A 23070-nucleotide genomic window follows, 5' to 3' on the forward strand; every position below is an offset into this window, starting at 1 on the left:
TACACACATAAGGTGATGCCTTTTCTGAGAGGCCAGACAATGTTAGAACTGTTCTAACAAGGAGTTGTGAGAAGACGCAGTGGAAGCATGGCATAGGCTGTGCTGTCTGTAAGTAAGCAAGAAGTGGAATAAAGGGCAATATGGAATTGTTTAGGATGTTGCTGGCAGGTGTGGGTTCATGCAGGACAGAGGAAGAGAAAGAATTGCAACACTATAACTTTTATAACGAGTTCTTTAAAGCTTTGGCTAATTTCACATGACTCAGGTCATCTAGGATATCACTTAGGAGTAAGACTTTTCATTGGCAAAAATGCAGGTACAGTAGCCACTTATACAGAGTCAAAGTCAATACACATCATCTGGAGCTTCAAACAGACCCCATTCTGTTGGAGTTGTATTTCAGAAATAAGTACAGGTACTTATTTTCCACATGATGTTGCTTTTCTTTTTGTTCTTTCTTAATGTCTCACAGGCCCTGCTGGCTGGGGAACAGCAAACAACCTGGATTATTCCTATGGTGATTTTGTTGATGCAGTACAAGGAGAAGACTTATCCAAGCATCTCTCTGCCTCTGTAAAAGCAGCACCTGCTCGGGTCAAAAGGCATAAGCTGAATGTTCCAATGACTGACCAAAAAATCAAGTTAATATTTAACATCACAGGTGAGACAAGTCAAAACATGGAACTTCTCACCTTCCTCCTTTTTAAAAATTGTATTTCTAAGATGGTCAGTAAAAACTTCTCCAGCTCACAGAAGCCTGGTGAAGATGCAGATGGCCATTCTCTGGACACAGCTGTAGCGCCATTTCATCACAGACTTTTTCTTTGAGGGAAAGATCATAGCCTTCATGGAGGGCTGTGTGCACATGGCCTCTTTTCCACTTTCCACTGACAAGCTTGAGTGTTGCACTCTTGATAAATTCCAGAGTACACTGGAAGTGCTGACTGCAAAATCTGTGTGGTTTTTGTGTTTGCTGTTTATATTCCAGCTAGCGTGCCACTGCCTGATGAAAGAAATGATACATTGGAATTGGAAAACCAGAGACGGCTCCTTAAAACTCTGGAAATGATCACAAACAGGCTGAATAGAACTCTCAATAAGGAGCCTATGTATTCTTTTCAGTTTGCATCTGAGCTCATTGTAGCTGACACCAACTCACTGGAGACTGAGAAGGCCTTTCTTTTCTGCAGGCCTGGTTCTGTGCTGAGAGGGAGAATGTGTGGTAAGCTGGATGACTTGTTTCTTATGTGTATTTAAAATCCTTTTGCAAAACAAGGTTTTAGAGGAGTTCTGCAGAGGGTTATGATTTGACACAGCCCAGTGCTTGTGGTCTCCCATAACAATAAATTGCAAAAAATGCTTTGCACAGTTTGACTTCCAGAGGATGTTTATGTTCCTAACCAAGGCCTGTGGAAAAGGGATGCTTTGTACCCAGGATTCTACTCCCGGGGGAAGACAGGCAAATCCATGCTTGGTCATACAGAGAAAACAGTGTTTGGTATGCAGTCTTTTAACCCTGTTAGTCCTGTGAGTGATGTGTAGCTAAGATAGGGAATTGGATTCCATTTCCTGTGCATAGTTAAATCTTCACAGTGTTCCAGAGAGATACCCTATCTGCTGAAGAACAGAATCACATTTCATAAAAAACAGCATTTGACTAAATGGGAACTCCAGGGGCAAGGCAGGTATGTATGATTTCTCACTCTGAGGGAAACTTATGTTTCCAACATTACGTTATAGTCAACTGCCCTTTGGGTACCTATTACTCCCTGGAGCATCTTACCTGTGAAAGCTGCTGGACTGGATCCTATCAAGATGAGGAAGGGCAGCTGGAATGCAAAAGTTGTCCATCTGGTAGCTATACTGAGTATCTACACTCTAGAAGCATCTCCAAGTGCAAAGGTGAGAACTTTTGTCTTGCTCAGGCAGCCACTTCTGAATTCTTGGTGACGTCCTTTTGGACCCCATGATGGAAATACTGGAATGAAGCTAGCCTGTGAAATGAGGAGTGCTCCTAATTGCACCTTAATGCACATGCATAAGGAAATATCTAAGTTTTCACCAATGCTCTGGCATGCAGGATGCCTGGGCAGAGGTTTTGAGAAGAGTTAGCCTTTAACATTTTGTTTAATTTCAGTCTTTCATTTCTGTATTTCATTTCTGAGACTGCATGCCCATTTTTTAGAGAAAAATACACTTAATACCACTGTCATCCTTGCCAGCCTCTCTCCATCCTAGCCTACAATGCTGAGGCATTGAACAGCCCAGAACCACTGTGTGTTTGTAACTTCTTCTGAAAAGGAAACAGCTAGTTTGATTTAATTTTTATTGTCTTTATTACTATTAGTTTTGTTGATGAAAATGAGTCACTGGATTGCAGTAAATCATCTGTGAAGCTGATTGGAAGAGAATTTACTGGTTAATAATTCATAATTGCACTATCAGTACCTTACCAGAACTGGCTTTTTTTTTGCCCTTTGTAGCCATGAAGTCCTTCAGAGTAGAGTACGCTCCAGAAACAAAACTCCTTGTGATGTGTATTGTAATTTCAACATTATTTTCAGAGATCAGGAGCCATGTTTCCTGTTGGACATTGCTTAATCTTTCTGAGCTCTTTTGCCTTGTAGCTCAATGCAAGCAGGGAACATATTCACCTAATGGTCTTGAGACGTGTGAAACATGTCCACTTGGAACATATCAGCCATCATTTGGATCCAGGAATTGCATCTCTTGTCCAGAAAATACATCAACAGTAAAAAGAGGTGCCGTGGATGTCTCAGCTTGTGGAGGTTTGTAACAAAAGGGTGATGAATTTTTTTCAACTAAATATTAAAAATGTCTAAATTGTTGTTTAAACATCAGTGAATATAATCCAGTTCATCTGCCTTAGACTGTATTCTTCTTCTGGTTAAGTGTAGACCAAGCAACATTTCCTAGCAAAGTGATAGGTCATTTCCTGCTACCAATTGCCCTCCTCCTGATTTTCAAGATGGATTCTTATATAAGGAGGAATAAAATGAGATATGTGATGGGTACCTAAATGAAAATAAAACCTTTTTCCTCACATAAGAGAAAGGAAATTTTCACTATTATCTCTCCCTCATTTTTTGTGCAAAAATTCTGAATTTTAACACAGTTTTCTCTGTAATTTGTTCCACGAAATTCTCCTCAACTGTCTTTGACAATCTTTGCCAGAAGAATTCCCAGGGAAATAGTCTGTAAGGATACATGGTGCAAAAAAGCCTTGTCTTTGTCCTTACTCCTTCTTAAAGGAGAAAAAAATCTAACAGCAACCAAAACAAACGAAGTAAAAAAACCAAACAAACAAAAAACATGTGAGAGATGCAAGGGAAGTTCCATTTAAAAGCTGCCCCCAGAGCAGCAAAAGTCATAAAATGAAATACTTTCCAGATATTTCCATAATCCTTTGAGAACAACATGGCACCTCACAGAAGATTTTAAATTGACATTTCCTAGAGTTGTGAATTCCTGGCAGATTTCATCCTGTTCCTTTTAAGCCTAAGAAGAGACTATGAGAGGAGAACAGAAAGCAATAAAAAAGAGGTGGAGAGCGGTAAGGTGGATGTGCAAGAGATCAGATTGCTCAAAAAAGGTCTTTTTGCTTTTGCAGTACCATGTCGTGCAGGCGAGTTCTCTCGTACAGGTTTGACACCTTGCTACCCTTGTCCCAGAGACTACTATCAACCAGATCCGGGAAAGTCCTACTGCTTGTCTTGTCCCTTTTATGGAACAACAACTGTTATTGGTGCCAGATCCATCACAGATTGTTCAAGTAAGCCAAATTTTCTCTGCTGGATAAAGCGAATAAAGGGACCATCTAAAGGGTAGCCAGAAGTAGTCTTAATAGAAAACATCCCACTTACTTTCTGGACAAATGCGGGCCTTTGATTTCAACCAGTGAAGTTCTCAGCTGGTTCTGCCTACTGGTGTAGCCTCTGTTTTTAAGAGTGACTCAATACCAAGGCTCAATAAACAGAATATACATATGCAGTGTGTGTGTACACTGTTTATGTATATTATACGCATATGCTATAGAGAGAAACATATATAAATACACACTAATATGTATATGCATGCATGTATCTGTATATAAAAACATAGAAAATATTTTTATATGTACACACACATACGTGTTTTAGAAATGTATGTCCTTACAAATACATATTTGTGTAATAAGAACTGTAAAATTTGCTTTTTATTCCCACAAATACACTTTTTTCAGTGTATCTCTATATGCATTACTAACATGCAGTTATAATGCCCCCATGGAATAGGGACCTTACTACACAGTGTTATTAACAGTGTTTTCATATCTTTACTCTTTAGGTTTTGGCTCTACTTTTTCAGCAGCCGAGGAGAGTATAATGATGGTACCAGCCTTCCCAGAAAATATCAGCAAGCGGTACAAAGTCAGCAGTCAGGTAAAGACAAGTGTTATTTTCCAGTGTTATCTCAGGTGAAATAAAAAGCACTTCATGCAGCAGTAAACAAGTAAGACCTTTTTAAATGTAATTCTTTTGCTGACTTTATTTCCTGAAGAGATGAAAGCAATGGTTAAGAGGGGAGCACTCAAACTTTGTCATAGAAGGACTTTCATTGAACAGACAAAGTGGCATCAGCTGTCAACAATCTTAAATTCCAGTCTTGAAGCCTACACCTGATGTATGAAATAATTATTACACTTGTAGAAGAACAGTAAACAACAGGAAGAGTTTCAGACAATTTAGAAAAAGTAGATTGAGTGTATTCAGTCATCTGAGGTCTTCCATGTGCTGAATTCCAGAAAATGCAACCAGACGTCTAAGTCTCAGATGTAAAATCTTGAGTTTACATATTGTAGCACAGATACACTTGAGAGGAGGCAAGCAGAGCTCCCTTCTGTTGTGAGTACCCCCTCTGAAATAACAGGCAAGTTCTCGTGTGAAACTCGTCTAGTGACAATGTTTCTTGGAGATGCCTCCTTACTCCCACCCTCTCACCCCCAGTCCGTAACTCTTGATGAGACTGAATCCGAATGGAATCTTGATTGAATCGGAATTTGGCATATTGTGTAAACAGGAGCAAGGTTGACTCATGACAAATTTGGCCTGAACCATTGTATAACACAGGGATAGGTGACAAACTGATCTTCTACGGTTTTAATTGACCATTTGCTCCAGGGCTTTGATGAATTCTGGTTTGCAAAAGTAGTAGAAATAATGCCACATCAGCTCACCTGATGGCCAGTAGCAGGAAGTGATTAGCTGATGTAGAAGGATGCAAAGTGGAGAACTTGCATATTATATATAGCTTAATATAAACTGTGAATCATAGCTTAGACAGTTTTGAGGGAATTTTGCTAAGTAAAAGGTAATTTTAAAATAATATTTCAGATTTGTGGTATTTTTCAATAGGAAAAAACCACAAATGGTTACCATGCTGGGAAGACAGAGGAGGAACTAGAAGCTAATGCCGGTGACTTTTTTATCCCATCTTTCCAAAATTACTATCGGTTATACAATTTAAAACTAGAGTACTGTGTGCCAGCTTTGCTGTAATTGTATTGTTTGTGCCTTTGGCAGGTCTTCCACGAGTGTTTTCTGGAACCATGCCACAATAATGGGACATGCAAGCAATTGGGAAGTGGATATATTTGCATATGCCCCCTTGGATATACAGGTAAAAAACTTGGAAGCAGGTGGAATAGCTAGTATTTCTTGATGCCCTTAAAATGAGGAAGTATAAAGAAGTAAAGCATTTCAGTATAGCCTAACTAATTGGAATATTCATCACATATTTAGAATATATAAGAATGTAGATGCTTCCTCATATCCTTGCTGTATTATGTTGTGTTTTGCAGAAAAGCTTTTGAAAAGGATTTCTTTTAATGGAGTTAATGGATGTGAAAATCCTATCAACTTGGCAATATTTATGATTAACAAAAGCTAGAAATTTGAAGTCTTGACAGCTAATTCCACCTGTACTGAGCCTGTATTCCTCTTCAGTGTTAGCTTCCTAGTGTCTTCAAAGCAAAGAGATGTCTTACAATTCAGCTGTTTTCAAGAAGTTACTTTTGATAGGTATTGCCACTCTCTGAAACTGCTCTGTTGTCCAGTGTGCATCACACCTTTCTAACAACATTTGTCTCAGGTCTGTGTTAAAGCACAATCTAATGAGATGATAATAAACCTTAATCAATCATGTTTTCCTATATTAGGTAGTCATATCATCCATGTTTCTGAACAATTTTGAGTTTTCTTATTCTCAGTCCTTTATTTTGCATTCTAGGCTTGAAATGTGAAACACAAGTTGATGAGTGTAAATCATCTCCTTGCCAAAACAATGGAATATGCAAAGATGGCATTGGGACCTTTGTTTGCCACTGTCAACCAGGCTATTCAGGTAATTTGTTTCACTTCATAGCTTTGCTTCAGACAGGCATCATTTCTGTGCCAAGTAAATAACACAAAGCACAAGTGCTGTGTAATTCCATATCCACGGAATTATAACAGGAAAACAATATGATCTACAGTTTAGAGTAAGGTTCTAGTATATGTGAATAGGTTTTGAAATAAAATGATGAGCCTCTGAGGACAGGATGGGGGAGTGTGTGTTTGTGTCTGTGTGTGTGCATGTATCCTTCTCTTTTGTGACACTTCTGGCCTGAAAAATGGAATAAGGTTTAGGGAATTAGTAAATACTAACAGGGAAAGTACTTGTGAGACTGGCTGCCCAACTAGACACAGCATTTATGCAGTTGCTTTACTGCAGCCTTGTGAATAAGTGAGTGGGCTTTTGCTTATATTTTTTCTCAGTGTTTTGAACTGTCACCTGCATGCACATGGAAGGTATTGAAATCTGCAGGGAAATTAACACACTTGAATACTTGGCCAAAACAGCACCTGATTTCTAAATATTGAAGTAAACTATTGAGGAGATAATTTTGTGTAATCAAAAAAAAATCTTTGTGTTTTCCATTAGAAATGGTCTCCCTCATTGTTTGTGTTTATGACTATACATTTATCAACAGCAGCATTAGCTGGATGGGTTTTTAAACATTATAAAGACACACAATGGACTTTGTATCTTGATCCCAGCATCCAAATAACACAGATGATCTCTGTAACTGTTGCAGTAGAGTAGACAATCATGTAATTTTATCACCTGCTCTCGGTTACCTTTCATCCTGCTTGCAGTATGATGTTGTTCTGTTTTCCACATCAAGTCACTGCAGCATACAGTCTGTGACCATGCCTTGATCATGCCTTGTAATCCTTGCTGTTTGAAGGTCTCTTGTGCGAGGAAGACATAAATGAATGTAGCTCCAGTCCGTGTTTGAATGGAGCCCACTGTGTTGATGGCAAGAATGGTTACCGCTGCACATGCACAAAAGGGTTCACAGGTACACCTTATTCTCTTTAAGTCAGCCTTTACTCTTTCTGACCAAAAAATGTGTCTTCCTACCCTACTCAAAGTATTTCCATCTCACTGCTATATAGCAATATATATAATATATATTAATATGAATGTAACTTATGGATGTTCCTTAAATCTGTCTAATCTCTCAGACTCTCTGTAGTGCAAATGTGACTTCAGAAGGATTTACTAAGTGCTAGATCTTCAGTTACTAATTTTGCCATGAACTTGCTGCATGATGTTAAGGAACAAATAACAACATTCCCATGGGTTCAAATTGTTACTTTTAATTTTATTTAAAAATAAAAATATTAGAACTGTAGAAAAAATGGTCTATATTAAAACTACTCCCCAATCTCCTACTCTGCATTCATAGGTTTCTGTAACCAATACACATATCTGTTGATTATCATGTTGACAAAGAACTCCACCATAAAATCACGTTCAGTTTCACTGCTTGTGACATAGGGCCTCTTTCACATCAGAAATCACAGAATGATGTGTTTATGGCTTTCACATCTCTCTCTGGAGTTAAGGTTTCAGCCAAATGTCTTTTATAGTAGCTTTTCATTAGTTGCTCAGAATAGTTTCTCAGGTGATTTCCTGGTTCACCCCAAATTAGTCATGTTTAAATTCTACAGTTTGCTACATGTTATTTCTGTAACTGTTAAGATGGTTCCCATAATTCTTCTGTGTCCACTTAACCCTTGTTAGTGGAGTTAATCCCAAACCTGCATGGCTACTCTTATGTTTGCTTTTTCTCAGAAGATCAGCTGCATCCTTTACAAAACGGAGATGTGTTAATGATCTCCATTCTTAGGTTAATTCAATCCAGAACTGTTACTTTGTTCTTTTTTTTTTCTCAGGTGATCACTGTGAAAGGGAAATGAATGAATGCCTTTCAAACCCATGTCTTAATAGGGCTATTTGTGAAGATCGAGTTGGAAGTTTCTCCTGCAAGTGTCTCCCAGGTTTTACTGGTGTCTTGTGTGAAAGAAACATTGATGAGTGTCTCAGCAGGCCTTGTAGGAATGGAGCTACATGCAGAGATGGTATCAACAGCTTCAGGTGAAAAACAGATCATTAATGTAATATAATTTGGAAAGTCAGACGTATTCTGGTGCCTCAGCCTTCTTAGATTTCTTTAGCAAGCGTTTTGGCAGCCTGATCCAAAATAAGTGGTCCCTTTATGAACTGTAAAGGAGATTTTAAAAGACAAGAAAATATATCCTAGTGTCTTGACTCTTAAAAAATTCCAAGGAAAACAGCAAAGAAAATGTGCAGAGTTTGAAATGTAAGTGTGGTAGGACTGCATGGTTTTATTATTGTCTTCCAAAAGATGTCCATTTTCCCAAACTTCAGGCGCTTGTCTTGCTTTCCACTGTAATAATACATGATGACCAGTTATGTACCTGGTAATACTACATTTCTATAGCTCGGAAAGACAGGGATAGCTGCACATAGTGAGACTATAGAGGTTAAAATGCAAACCCCAGTGGAAACTTTGAGCTACTTAATTTTATGCTTTAGGGTATCTGAATTCAGATCAGAAGCTACAAATGCCACTAGAAGTGTCGTATCTTAGGTCACTGTATAGGTAGATGGGCCAGCTGTTAATGTCTGCATTTGGTTAGTCTTTCCCTCCCCAAAGCCCCAGCAGTTTTGATGCCTTTCAAGCACCTTGGTTTTCCAAGTGTCAGAGGTTTTTGGTGTCTCTATACTGGCTTGGTTTTCCCTAAATATAAATGTGTCTGTCTGCGAAGCTGAATACCTCTCGTCTTTAATTCTGTGTACCTCGGAGATGTTTTGCTCATGGAAGTGCAATGATTATGTCTCCTAGTTTCATATGAAGAAATGTAGGCTGTTCAAATATTGTACTGCATTGTATTGTCTAGAAGTGATTTTACACAGCTAATAGAATACAAGCGTGCTTAAGAGGAATGACCAAAACAAAACTCCATTAATTCTGTAATATATCTTCTGTTGATTTTTTTTTAGTGTTATTATATACCATTCTCATTGGCAGATCTTGCCTCATAGCCAGAATTCTTTGTTATAATAGCTGTCACCTCTGAAGTGTGCTTCTCTACCTCCATAGGTGTCTCTGTGTGACAGGGTACACAGGACTGAACTGTGAAGTGAACATCAATGACTGTGACTCCAGTCCCTGCTTAAACCAAGCCACCTGTGTGGATGCCTTGAACTCGTACGTTTGTAAATGTCCCCCTGGCTTTACAGGCAGCAGGTGTGAAACAGGTACACAGGACTAAGTCTCAGAAAAAGGTGCCTTGACTAAGTCTCTGTGCAAGATTTGAACTGGCTGGGCTGCTTTCATACAGCTTCCCCAGAAAGTAGCTAGGGTGGTGGGACTGTGAGAGAATGAGTGAAGTCTGTGTGGCTGCAGCATTAATAATTGCAGAAAAGTAACAGCGTGTGTCTGTGTCATTTCTCTTTTCTAAGGCATGGTTTTATCTTTTTAATACCCAGTAGGTCTATTGAATTTAATTTGTAGTTGTTGTGTGTGTCTGAGTTAAGCAGCTCTTTCTGTTTCTTCTATTTTGTATAGGGCTTTGCATCACAGGGTTCGAGATTAGTATGTGGTAGTCTCAGCTTCAGAAGTCCTAAAGGCATCAGGTTCCCTACAGGCAAAAGGGTATCAAGTTTGCTATAGCCAGGCGGCAAGAGTCACAGGACGACTTCCTGTGGGATACTGGAGACATCTGAACCACAAGGCGGAAATCTATTTGTCTTTTAGAACCTTTCCCTAAATATTATAAAGTCGTATACTAGTAGCTGGTGACTCTTTAAACAGAAGCCATGTTGATTTCACAAAGGCAGTAGAAGACATACAGGACATTTACCCCTGCCATCCTATGTCAGAGTTTAACACCCACCTTTCAGGAGAGCTCCACTTGATAACATAACATGTAGCATCCTTGTAAAGCATGTCACTGTGCATTGAACAGCAGCACAGAAGTGCTGTCCCATACCAATGCAGTGTATTGCAGTAAGTCCAGAACAGGAAAAATCTTGGGTTGTTTTGGGGTTTTTCTTCAAAGCTTGATTAAATGGAACCAGCTGATTATACCTCTTTAGGTTGCTGGATGGTAGATGCTAGTTGGATATGTCACTTCAGTGATAGAGGACTGAGAAGAAAGGTTCATGTTCATTGTTAGATAATCAGCTTCTTTTCCAGTTATTTGTCTTCAAATGCTGTATTCTAGCCTTGGAAAGCTCTGTATGCTGGCTGATGTTAGACTGCCAAATGTTCTTTCTACCTCTATTCAATTTAAAATGAATATTTTTTGTAGAAGGGCTTCATTCCACTTTATTGCATTTGCTTAGATTTCATTTGATTCTTTTTCTGTTTGTGTGAATAGTGTTCTGAAAATTCTTTGTCTTTGCTGCAGAACAGTCCTCTGGTTTCAATCTTGATTTTGAAGTCTCTGGTATCTATGGATACGTCATGCTTGATGGTGTTTTACCGTCTCTTGGTGGCATCACCTGCACATTCTGGATGAAATCTACTGACACCACAAACTATGGGACTCCCATTTCTTATGCAGTGGAGAATGGAAGTGATAATGCATTTCTTCTGACTGATTACAATGGGTAAATCACAGTTCTGCTTTTCTATAGCTTACAAATGTCTTGGATTGATAAAGGAAGTGTAGAACAGAAGTCTAAGTTTTGCCTACTTTGGGGTAGAAAAATCTGCATCCAAACTCCCTTGACAGAGTTGTATCTTTGTTTTGCTTTTCTCCTTGCTTTGTTTCCATCACTTTTTGCTCTGTAGAAGAGTAATGGCAAGAGAGCAGTGAATTTAGAAGACAATTTTTGTGGACTACATTCACGTCTTATCTAAATGGCTTGTTGAGACAATAAGTGGATTAAATGGAGCTCAGCACTCAGAGTACTTCTAGCATGATTCTAAAAGCAGAGTATGACTTGTACTTTTACAAAAGCAGAGTATGACTTGTAGTGTGACTCCAAACTCAACAGGAAAGTTTAAGAATTCACTACGTAGCCATGACTTGAGCCTTTATATTTTGTTACAAAAACATGTTACTTATTTCACTATGCTTTGCATATGATAACCAATTTCCAAGTCATCTGGGAGAGAGATACCATCTGTGATGATCTTTCAAGAGAGGTTTTTCATATGATACAGTCACAGTTACCTTGTTAGTCAAATAACATTTATTTGAGTCATGAGGGACAGACCACGCTTGTAAAGTTGCTGCATGCAGCTGAGTATGCCTGTGTCTTCCTTGCATGCAGCTGGGTTCTTTATGTGAATGGGAAAGAGAAGATAACAGACTGTCCTTCAGTGAATGATGGAAACTGGCATCACATTGCGGTCACATGGACATGCACGGATGGGGCATGGAAGGTGTACATCGATGGAAAACTGTCCGATGGAGGCAGTGGGCTCTCTGTTGGATCAAAGATCCCTGGTATGCTTCATTCATTTTATACCACGTCTGTTGCCTTCATTCTGTTTTTATTGCAGAATATGCAAGAAAATGTTTATTTAGGTGTTTTTAGTAGATGTTCACATTTTCAGCATTTATGAAAAGCTCATGTTTGCTGTTCTTTTTTGTGAGGACAGTTCCCCTCACTCGGCATCACTGAGGACAAAATGCGCCATTCTGGGATAAATTAGTAGGTAACTTCTTTTATGGACAATGCAGTTTAGTCCACAAAGGAACCTGTGCAGACCAAGTTCTGGAATGGCTTTGTGAGAACAAGTTTCTCACTCAACAAAATTAAGTTTATCTGGCATTTTCCTTACATATGTGTGTTCAGAGTTGATTAGCCTAGCCTTCTCCTGTTCTTTTCAGTCACCTATTTAAAGTTATCTTTGTATTTTTTTCCTAACAAGGTGGGGTTTGCTCTTTCATTTTTTTCCTGTGATCAGTCATCTATAGAGTCATATCAGAGGACAGGAAAAGAAGTATCTTCAGCATTGAAGAGCTAGAAAAAGCCTGGTGTTATGTGGCTGCAAAGAGAGTCTGGTTTGATACTGTTTGCATACTGCTATCCAAATTTACATGGAGCTTCAAAAGACTATTTTATTAAAATAAAAAATTAAATACTGAAACGTTTTAGTCCATGTGCCTTATGCTTCCTCCTGTCTTTCACAATTACCTTGGCGTTCTCTAAGACCTCAGGAAGAGTACTGCCACCATTACTTTCTGACCTTGTCCACATACCCTATGATGAACAAAATGCATGTTCACATGTTACTGGTCAAGGAGAGGAAATTTAACTTGTGCACCATGTCTCAGAGCATTGACTACCGTCAGTGTGCTTCAGAGGGTATGGAATCACATTTGACCTGTACGACTTTGTAAGCTTTTGTTTAAAGCAGGAAATGTAAGTTAGTACTGTAAAATATGCCCCACCTGCTCAAAACTGCATTTTACATTGTGGCCATAGGTGATTTCTGCTCCTATATTTATTTGACAGTCACTTCCAAATTGTTATGTTGACCTACCTCAGCCTAGCATAAGGCTTCCCAGAGGTTTTGCTGAGAGAGTTTGTTGAAGGTGGGTGGTCTTCACTGCAAAACCCTAGTAACACAGGGTACAAAAAGCTTTGTTTTGCTTAGTTTTTAATCTTCTTATGGGATCCCTGCTGTAAGGCTTTGTTTCCCACCCATCTTCAAATTCTGAGTTTAGGTGGTGGTGCACTTGTGCTGGGTCAAGAGCAAGATCAAAAAGGAGAAGGATTCAACCCAGCTGAATCTTTTGTGGGCTCCATCAGCCAGCTCAACATTTGGGACCATGTACTTTCTCCACAGCAGGTAAATCCTTACTGCAGTGTTCGAGCAGAGGGCTCTGAGCATAGGATGAACATTTGAGAAGGCATTCCAAGTTAGCATATTGGGTAGACCTCTACTCCCTCAGAAGTCAGTGGGGACTAGATGGAGTTCTGACTTAGGGTAATAAGCTCAATGTAGTAAGTAAAGTCGCTTTAAGCAAAACTAAGTCTGGTAAAATCAACACTGAGTCACCTTCTATTTCGATTGAGCCTTTCTGTAGTATGTGGCTTCAAAACAGAAAGGAAGTCATGCATGAAAGTTAACAGTACTGCTAGAAGAGAGAAAAATCCAATGAAACAAGCTAAGCACTTGTTTTACAGACCACATACAGTTTAATTATTCTGCTGTGTGAAGACACTGTTAAAACTTCAGAGGGGAAACTTCAGAATTTCTGTCAATGCATTAGACACTGAAAAATCTGGTCTATATAGTCTCAGGAAAAGTCTGAAAGGGCAGGATAACTGAATATTGAGTTAAATCTAATCAGGTACAAAAAGTAAAGGCTTGGCAGCACTAAACTTCCACTGAGTTAAAAATTAATAAAGATTTAAAGGCGTCTTCAAGGACAGTGATCCCTCAACTTTTCTGGGACACAAGCATCAGTGCTCAGTTATCCTCTGATTGGAATTTGTTTCTCTATTCCTAGCTGGGACCTCCTACTTCCATCTATGACTACTGGTTGTGTCTCCCACCGTGGGCTGCTGTAGAAGCCTGACTCTATGTACTTTATAATCTCCCCATACACACTGGAGGCTGCTGTGAGGTGTGCCCATAGCTGCTTCTGCTCTAGGCTGAACCAGCCTCTCCTCCCAGAGCAAATGTTCCATCCCATCCCTGAACTTGCTCCAACTTGTCAATGTCTTTCTTGTCGTGAGGAGGAGCCCAAAATGGAATGCAGTACTCCAGATGTGATCTAATAAGCACTGAGAAGGAATAATTCCTTCCTTCGTTCTCTGATGGTAACCCTGTTCACACAGCCAAGGATGCTGTTGGTCCTCACTCTTTGCACAGTGCACAGCTGGCCAGTACTCAGCTCACTGCCTGCCAGAGTCCCTAAGTCCTTTTCCACAGAGCTGCTCCTGCTCTTAGCTTTCCCCAGACTATATTGTTCAGAAGGTTTTTCCTTCCCATTTTTACTTGTTGAATTTCGTGAGGTCTGGGTTGGCCCTTTACTCCAGCCTGTCAAGGTCCCTACAGACACAACTCTGTCCTTGAGCACACTGACTAGTGATATTATCACTAACTTGATTTTATCTGCAAACCTGATGACAGTGCTCCATCACCACTTTCTGCTCATTAGCATTTCAATACTGAAGGTCAGAAGTGTTAAATTTTTGATAACACTTGAACAGCAAAGACAAATGTTTAAAGTTAGAGGCATTTCTTTGGGGAAGAGTCTTTGGATTAGAAGATTCTGCTCTCCTGATTTTTCTTAAAGTTGTACCACTAATTGGTGGTTTGTAGCTGTTTGTTATCCATGATCCAAATAAGAAATAATAACATGAACAGAAAAAACAGTAAAGCAGAATCCTTGCTTCCAGCATCCAGACGTCTCCTCTGTTTCTCCTTTTTTTACTACTTTGCCTCTCTTCGAGGTTTAAAACTACCCAACCATCTGCTACTATTCTTGGCTTTTAGGGTCACCAACTGTTGCATTGCCAAGTCAGATCTTCAAGTCTTTGTTCACTAGCAGTTTTGAAGCTGATAAGCATACATGTGATTTTTACAGGGCACACTGGTGAAGAGTTTTAAGTGCGATTTTCTTTAGCTTTCTCAGTAGTTTCCCCTTTAATGACAGATCTGATTGAATTCCCACTTGGTTCAGATGCAATAGAATTAGGACAGGGAAGAAAATCCTGCCATTCATTTATAGTATTCATATTACTCATCTGAAAAGACAGATGTGACACCAGACAGGAAGCTAAGCCAAGTAAGCTTCCTATAAAATTTTTACCTCTTTCATTTCAGAGCTTGGAATAGTAAATTGCAATTGTAATCTGTTATCATTAGGTGTGTTCTGGCCAGCTGGAACTATTCATTAAGTCTTACCTTCCTATTCTCAGCCATAAAGGAAAGCAGGGTGACAGAATATGTTGCCTAGTGAATAGAGGAGGGTGGAATCTAGTCTTTAAGATTTTTCATTGCGTGCTTTAGTTGCTTATTCACTTGCACATTAATTTTATCTAGGTAAACCAGCACTCTGGTTGTTTTGTTGAATTGACAGCAACAGAAATATGAGTAGTGTATAGGGAACTGTGGGGTCCTTTCTGGCCCTCCCATTCTCCATCATATGGCTTGAAAGGGCTGATTCTCAAACTTGTATTTCCCACACTGGAAATTTTTTCATGCAGATTCCTTGCAACTTGTTTGCAGCCTTTGGCCTAAGCAGTTTCCATTGGAACAGATAGCTGAAAAGAGAACTTTGAAATGGCCTCAGAATAAACAGAGAACACTGGTTTCTTCTCCAGCTATACTGACTCTAGAAGAGTCCAGTCTGCCTCACGGAGTTCAGAGTAGGGACAATATGAGAACAAATCACTCCAAAGTTCATTACGTACCTTTCTTTCTCACTAGGATAGACACTGTAGAACATTATTCTTGGTAGCTGATTGCATCCACTGGAAACTTGACAGAAGCAAATCACCCATATGAGAAAACTTTTCCATCAGAGACATATGACCAGATCTTCTCTCAAGATACTAATCTGCTGTTGATCTAATAGTGTATTTCTTTCTTCCCTCCTGTACTTAGTTGGCCTGTATAGTTCCTGTTTCTATACTTGGTTAGTTATGTCCCTGTCCCTCTTTGGTTGGGCCTTGCCTACAGTATTTTTGAGAGTCTAGTTAATTCAGTTCACAAAACTTGTGTTCAGGAAATAACTAATTGCCTTATGAAGCTGCTCCTCTTTGTGTTTCTGTCCCTTAAATCTGATGCAGTGCTAGCAGTTTTCAGAATGCAGATCTTGAACATTAAGTCCCTTTTGGCTCCTATTTGACATTTTCTGCAAATAGATAAGTGTTCTCTTCAGGTTGCATCCTCATTACTGTATTTTTATGAGATGTAGATGCATTTTTCTTTTATACTAACAAATGCAGTTGGGTGTCAAGAGCTGTCTTCAATACTGTGTTTGTATGTCAAGTAGTCCTTCAGGTAGTGACTCAGCACAAACTGTCCATAGCTAGATGGCTTATAAGAACAGAATAATAAGTACTTCAGCCAGGAACCTCTTGTGCTAGAAAGGATGAACATTACTTGCTCAAGTATCTGTTCTAGTGTTGCATGCACGTATGAAGGGAATATCTTTTTTCTTTAATATTCTTTTCCTACACTGTCCTTAAACATCACCTAACCAACTGTTTTAAATCCATAGGTAGAATCTCTGGCTACATCCTGTCCAGAAGAACTGCAAAAAGGAAATGTACTAGCCTGGCCAGATTTCCTGCCAGGAGTTGTTGGAAGAGTGAAGATAGATTACAAGAGTATATTTTGTGCTGGTTAGAATTTTACTTCCTAGAACCCATTTTTTCTTGAACAATACTATAAAATTCTTTTATGGGGTCAACTATGCTATCTTGCAGCCTTTGTCCTACTAACATTGAGTAAATTATTCTGATAAGTTGACAGTTAGAACATGCCATCCCTCATTCCTCAAATTCCAGGGGTTTGTAACAAAAGTTCATTGAAATCTCTGACAAAGATTTATTGCTTCCTGAATTGAGATGGGAAAAGAGTGAAGATGGTATTGGATCAGAAAAAAAATTTCCTGCCTTTTATTCTAAGAGTAATTGTATGATATTAAAATACTTGCTACCTCCCTGCTTCTTGTCCTGCAGATTCCTTTTCTGATTTTATATGTTGATGATTCTCAAAACCCTTTGGACCCAAGTGGGATGTAGCATGCATAACATTTCCCAAAGCTTTTTCCTGGATAAACTTATACAGGATCAAACAATCACATAACCAATTTATTCATTTTAGCACGTAGCTGTATCTCTTACTGTATGCATGTATTTTGTTCACAGATTGCCCATCTTTGCAAGGATCCATACCACATCTGCGGGCCTCTTCTGCTGATTTAAAGCCAGGGTCAAAAGTGAGCCTTTCCTGTGACCCAGGATTCCAGATAGTAGGAAACTCTGTTCAGCACTGCCTTAACCTGGGACAGTGGACACGGCCTTTTCCCCGCTGTGAAAGTGAGTTGTCTCAATGGGCTGGCAGGATTAGGAAGCCCTAGCATTTATTTGGCTCCTATCACTATTCATGGCCTGTTTATTTCTGCAGCTATCATGCACTTGAATCTATCCATGTTACAGCACATACATGTATGCTTAAAACTATGCTCATGTTTTGCTGAGCAGAAACTATATCATGATCAGGTTCTTACATGTTTCTCAGTCAGTTTCTAACACTCATGGGAGAAATTAGTCCATTTGAATCAGCTATCAGGTACTTTCCTCCTCAGTGGCATTAGGAGTGTGGAAGATACACAGGAAATGCTAGAATATCTCTGTGATTTTTAAATGTCACTGAGAATGGCTGGTTTGAAGTAGAAACCTTGACTTCAGTAAGTTAAGAACTAATTTCTTTAAAGGCAGCAGATATTTCTGTTAGAACTTGGCAGTGCTCCAAGATTTACAGGATTTCTTCAAAGAAACTGAGTTGTATGCATTCAGGCTGCCAAGTTTCTTTTGATTATATGATTCCTGCTCCTGCCTTTTTCTTTCCTTTGGTCCTCCTCTTTTGTGACTGCAGTTGCTTGTGTTGGAGGTGATTACGTTTTCCATTTCAGCATAATAGTAAATTGGATCCAGAAGTAGATATTGCGTAATCCTAGAATTTATATGTAATTTGGAGAAAGTCATCAAATTTGTTAAAAATGTCTTTAAAATAATGTGATTTTAATACCTTCCTCTTTATTCAGTTGTTTATAGCACAAGTCCACAGTCTCATCTTCTGTTTAAAGAATAGCATGCCTGTGAGGATTTACCCAAAAGCAAGTCCTGCTGGGCAGAAGGAAAGTTCACTGACAGAGACAGCTTTGCGTTTTTTTGGTGTGTGATCAGTGACAAACCACCAGAATCCTGACAGTGTTTCTGATTTCTCTGTATTGGGCCAAGCAGTTTTACCAACTGAGCACAGAACTCAGAACAGGGCTGACCTGCCACAAACAGGCTGAGGGAATGAAGGCCAGACCCACCCACTGGCCTTTATTTTAAAGGTACCTGTTCCACGAGTATCTGATGAGTGAAAGTTGTTTGAAGATATCTATTTCCTGCATAAAAAACTGCAGGTTTATACTAGAGGTGTAGGCCTGAAAAAGTCCTGATTGAATCAGGCTCAGTGGAATCACTGTCTTCACCCACCAGGATCTTTTCCTCTTGCTGGTGCTAAATATCCCCAAACCCACAGATGCCTGAGAGCCTGTCTTTGTTACAGGCTCTGCAGCTCTATCCCTCCACAGCAAGCACTTGGCTTCCATTACTATAGGCTTTAAATACTTGTTGTGTGATCCCTGCACACAGCTAGGGAACAAGGACTTCCTATAAGCCGTGTAGCTACAAAGATGAGCTGTGCGGCTGTTGGAATAAGTTCACGCCTTTTTGATTGAGATAAAGAAGCACACAAGCACCTCTGCTAGAATAAATAGAAACCTCTGGAAGGCAGGTACAGGGATGCCTTCTGCTGGCATAACTGGGATCAGACAGGCTTATTTATTATTGTCAATCTAAGAGATGCCCGGGGTTCTGTGTGAGGTCAGTTCCAATCTCTCCATCATTCATGCACTTCCTGATCTCAGGCCAGTACCATAACTCTTAGCAGTGTCTGTTAGCTACTTTTGCAATGTTTGAACACAGTAACACTGAGCTTGCTTTTCAGCAAAGGGAAATAACAACAACGTCAAGCAAGACAAACTCAGTTTTCCTTTTCTTTGTAACTCACCAAGGATCATTTCTTATCAGAAGTGTTCTGTGACTGAAGGGCATCTACTCAGATCTCAGCCACAGATGTCTCCTCCAAAGCTAGCAAAATTTTCTTAGCAGGAGCTGGAGAGTCCTGCTAAGTCTCTTATTGACAAACGCCCATAAAACAAGACCCTCCACTAGACCTGGAATTGAGTAGCTGCTTCAGGAAAGGACTGGGCCCTATTGCTAATGGGATTGTACAGCTGCAGAGGCAAAATATGCAGTAGTGGTTCTCATGTGGAATTATTCTGAAGATGATCTGTGTTTACTCCGCTAATGCCTGTGCCCTCTTTTCACCCATGTTGCAGGAATCAGCTGTGGAGTGCCTCCAACTTTAGAAAATGGCTTTTATTCAGCTGAGGACTTTTTTGCTGGCAGTACTGTTACCTATCACTGCAACAGTGGCTACTATTTGTTGGGCGAATCCAGGATGCTCTGCCTGGACAATGGAAGCTGGAACAGCATTTCACCATCTTGCCTTGGTAAGAGGTGCCATACATTTGGCTGCATGCTCTGACACCTTACACTTTTCCTGTGCCCTTAGGTTTGAGTGGACATTCATTCTGAAATTGTGGAGGCTGACCACTGTCCCAGAATCATAATCCAAAATGTTCACTTTTCTGAAATACCATGCTCAGCCTTATGTGAAACCAAAACTACATTCTGCCATCTTTCTCTGTCCATCCTCTGGTATGTCCCACATCCTGCATTTATCAAACATATACAAAATTATATACATAATAGGCCTGCATTGCACTCCCAGCCTTTCTCCTTCCATGTCCTGCAGTGTTGCATTCTGTGCTTTTGACCTATGCATTTTGTTGTGCTTCAGTATGCTGTCAGTGTCCTATGCTCTCTGACCAGGTGTTTTTAGATATTTCACACATGGAAATTGTAGTATTTAATATCAGATTTACTCACCTGAAGACAGTAGATGCTGCACAGGATTTCTGGTAAAGTAGAGTGATACAAAATGTACTGCATAGCACAATACAAACAAATTCAAGTTACTTAACAAAATACAGCAATTGCAACATACAGTTTAGGCACAATTCCAATGTGTTTTCCATTATCAAGCTTTATAATATGTTCACCATCATGATGTTGCACAGTAGCTGGGAATGAATATGTGGGTTAAGGTCAGCTCAAGCCCATTGCTAGTTGTCTGCATTTATACCTCATGTTGACCTGAGCCACATACTCATTTCCACCCCTCCATGCTGGTCTGGCTAACTCAGGAAGACATTCACACTCTTTAATGAACTCAAGGAGAAGCATTTACAGTGCCAATTGATCCACTCTACTGTTGCTTGATGTCTGTTGAAAAGAAAGGCCACCTTACTGTCTCCTTAGTCCCCAAGCTTCATGGGCAGATTACCTTTGCCAGTGTTTTCTGAGCCTTTTTCCATTGTGGGGCTTTTTGGTGAGTCACACATGCCTGCCAGCAAGCAGCTGCAGCATTGAGAAGGCTGGGAGTGCACTTGTGGACACAGCTCATGCAGTTGCCACGCTGTAACTTACTTGCTGGTCATCTGGGTCTGATGGACCAGGTGCAGTGACGAAGCTTAAAGGTGAGACAGGCTGGCATTGTGCTGTGTACAGAGGAGTAGGTTTCACTGGTCTTGCAGGGCCATGTCTCCAGCAGACCCCTGCTGGGATCCACTAGTTAGTTGTACTTGGATCGCTGCAGTCTTAGTCATGCCTCAAATGGGAGTTGCACAGTAAAAAACTGGCAAGATCTATGTTTGATTTGACTCCTAAGCTTTTGTAGGTGCAGCACAGAATTTTTTCAGTCAAGATAAGCAAAAGAAAAGCCAACAGTCTTTTAGTTCTGCCAAAATTCACTTTGGAGTAGGTTTCATCTGGTTTCATAGCATCCTGTCCAGCAGCACTCCTTCAGAACCTACAAACATCATCACAGGTGTTTCAAGGCTGTCCAAATAGTTCAACCTCTATGCAGTAGGAGTCATGATGTTCAGAAGGAAAAAGCCTGTGCCCCACCTTCCAGCTTGCCTTGTCTCTCATAAAGCAGGCTAATGGGAAAATGAAAACAAGAGTGAATTTGGCACCCTGGCCCACCTTTTACCTTTCTGACTCATGCTTCAGGGAGCTGCTAGCAAAGCCTGGTACATCTATGCCCTGAAGCATTCCTTTTGTTCATTAGGGTCTGATTCACAGTGTGCTTCCAACTCATTGGAAGTCTCTTGCCTAACAAGATGTTACAGAAGAAGTAGTCATTCCACTTTTGCTGTGGTAGCACTTTGCATTTTCCTGGTACTTTTGTAATTGGCAGCTGTTTTGGTATCAATGTGCAGGTGTCATCCTGCATGTCAGAAAGAAACTCCCTTTCTTTTCAATGTGTTGTGGTCTTTTCACACTGATCTGACTCATCCAGCAGTGAAGAATAAACACTCCAAATCAATAAATTGTCTTGCCTTTTTAACCAGTGGGTTTTTTTCTGGAAATGGGCAAAGAACCAAAGCTGTGTGTCTGCATGGTATACCCAGATCAACGGTATTTAGATGAAGATTTGTTCTGATGCCTTGAAGTGGCTACCTGAAAACAGAGGCTAGACAAGATTAAGAGAATAAAAGCAGGTATTTATTTGTAGGGCCTTTAAAGGTACACCCTGGGCAGTCAAAAGCCTCCAAGGGGCTCCACCCAAGATGGACCCTGGGTCACGGGTTTTTCACACTTTTATAAGTTTGGTTCATTTGCATATCAGGGTTAATTCTCCAATTATAATTTCAGGTAGTGATGTAATTACCCCAAGTTTGCTCCTCCTGTCAGAGGCTTTAGTTCACATATTTTGGGGCCTGGGACAACAAGGTGTCCTTGAGTTCAGGCCCAGAGAGGGTTTGTTATGTCTAACCAGCATGAGAGAACAGCAGCTAACTGGCTGTATGAAATTTCAGAGTTATATACTAAACAGGACAGGATTTGAAAAATACAAAAGTTCAAACTTAAGGCATCAGTTCTACCTTTCTCTAACAGTCTGAAACAGGCACATTTATACAGGGAATAATCCCTGATACCAGCACTTTTCAATTAGGTACTTTGAAATTGACTCTTTGCAATTTTGACTCATTGTTCATATACCAAGGACATTTCCTTCCTGTCAAGATTAAAAGATTCTATGAGGTATTCAGGAGTGAGGGATTTTTTTTTTTGCTGCATAGTACCAAACTACATGGATCATAAATTATCAATTGCAATTTTTAGGTGTGTCTTGGGGTGACTTTATGATGTGTATCCCATATCGCTGCCCTATGCCCAGAAACTAATTTTTGTGCCTTTCTATGCCTTTAAACTGAGCCTGAGAGGGGGAAGGAAAAACTGAGCAAAACTTTTTCAAAGCAGTTTGCAGCTTGTTCAAGGTCACACAGAGATAGAGACTTTTCTTTCAACAGCGGCAGGAGAGCAAGAGGGAAGGGAAGCACCCGGCTTGCTTTTCTTTCCAGCACCTTTTGGCAGGCTTTTTTCCTCAGCTCCTTTTCCTCCGGAGACTTGAACTTTTGTTTTCCTGGGACTTCGTTTTTTTCCTTTTCTCTCTGCTGGATTGTTTCAACATCAGAGCACATCAGGAGGACTTTCCACCAAGCACAGAGGGCCTGGCCCTGGGCCAAGCCCCAGCTCCGAGGAGACCAAAGGGAGGACTCTGACACTTTCCCAGGCTTTTTCTCCACAGTGAGAGATTTTATTATTTAGCATCATTATCCCTTTTCCCGTGTGTTTGTTAAATAAATAGTTTTTATCTCTTTCATTTTCCCTTGAGGAAAATTTATTTTTTCCCAAACCTGGTGGGGGAGGGGTGGTTGTAACCTGCCTTCTATCAGAGGATACATTTCTAAATTTGCCCAAACC

At 40.0% G+C, this 23070-nt stretch overlaps 1 protein-coding gene across 1 annotated transcript in view; it reads left to right on the forward strand.

Annotated features, from left to right (window-relative positions):
* The window catches only part of SVEP1 (sushi, von Willebrand factor type A, EGF and pentraxin domain containing 1), a 120550-nt gene that overhangs the window by 61194 nt on the left and 36286 nt on the right, over positions 1–23070 (forward strand). Inside the window, exons 15-31 of the mRNA XM_048291209.1 lie at positions 473–661; positions 989–1222; positions 1741–1902; positions 2628–2789; positions 3632–3793; positions 4348–4442; positions 5583–5679; positions 6289–6402; positions 7289–7402; positions 8283–8484; positions 9515–9672; positions 10827–11028; positions 11698–11873; positions 13101–13225; positions 16614–16737; positions 17266–17436; positions 19515–19688. Of these exons, the coding sequence (XP_048147166.1) occupies positions 473–661; positions 989–1222; positions 1741–1902; positions 2628–2789; positions 3632–3793; positions 4348–4442; positions 5583–5679; positions 6289–6402; positions 7289–7402; positions 8283–8484; positions 9515–9672; positions 10827–11028; positions 11698–11873; positions 13101–13225; positions 16614–16737; positions 17266–17436; positions 19515–19688 (2661 nt within the window). The remainder of the gene's footprint in view (positions 1–472; positions 662–988; positions 1223–1740; positions 1903–2627; positions 2790–3631; positions 3794–4347; positions 4443–5582; positions 5680–6288; positions 6403–7288; positions 7403–8282; positions 8485–9514; positions 9673–10826; positions 11029–11697; positions 11874–13100; positions 13226–16613; positions 16738–17265; positions 17437–19514; positions 19689–23070) is intronic.

Source organism: Corvus hawaiiensis, chromosome Z (assembly GCF_020740725.1).
Source record: "Corvus hawaiiensis isolate bCorHaw1 chromosome Z, bCorHaw1.pri.cur, whole genome shotgun sequence".
Taxonomy (NCBI): Eukaryota; Metazoa; Chordata; class Aves; order Passeriformes; family Corvidae; genus Corvus; species Corvus hawaiiensis.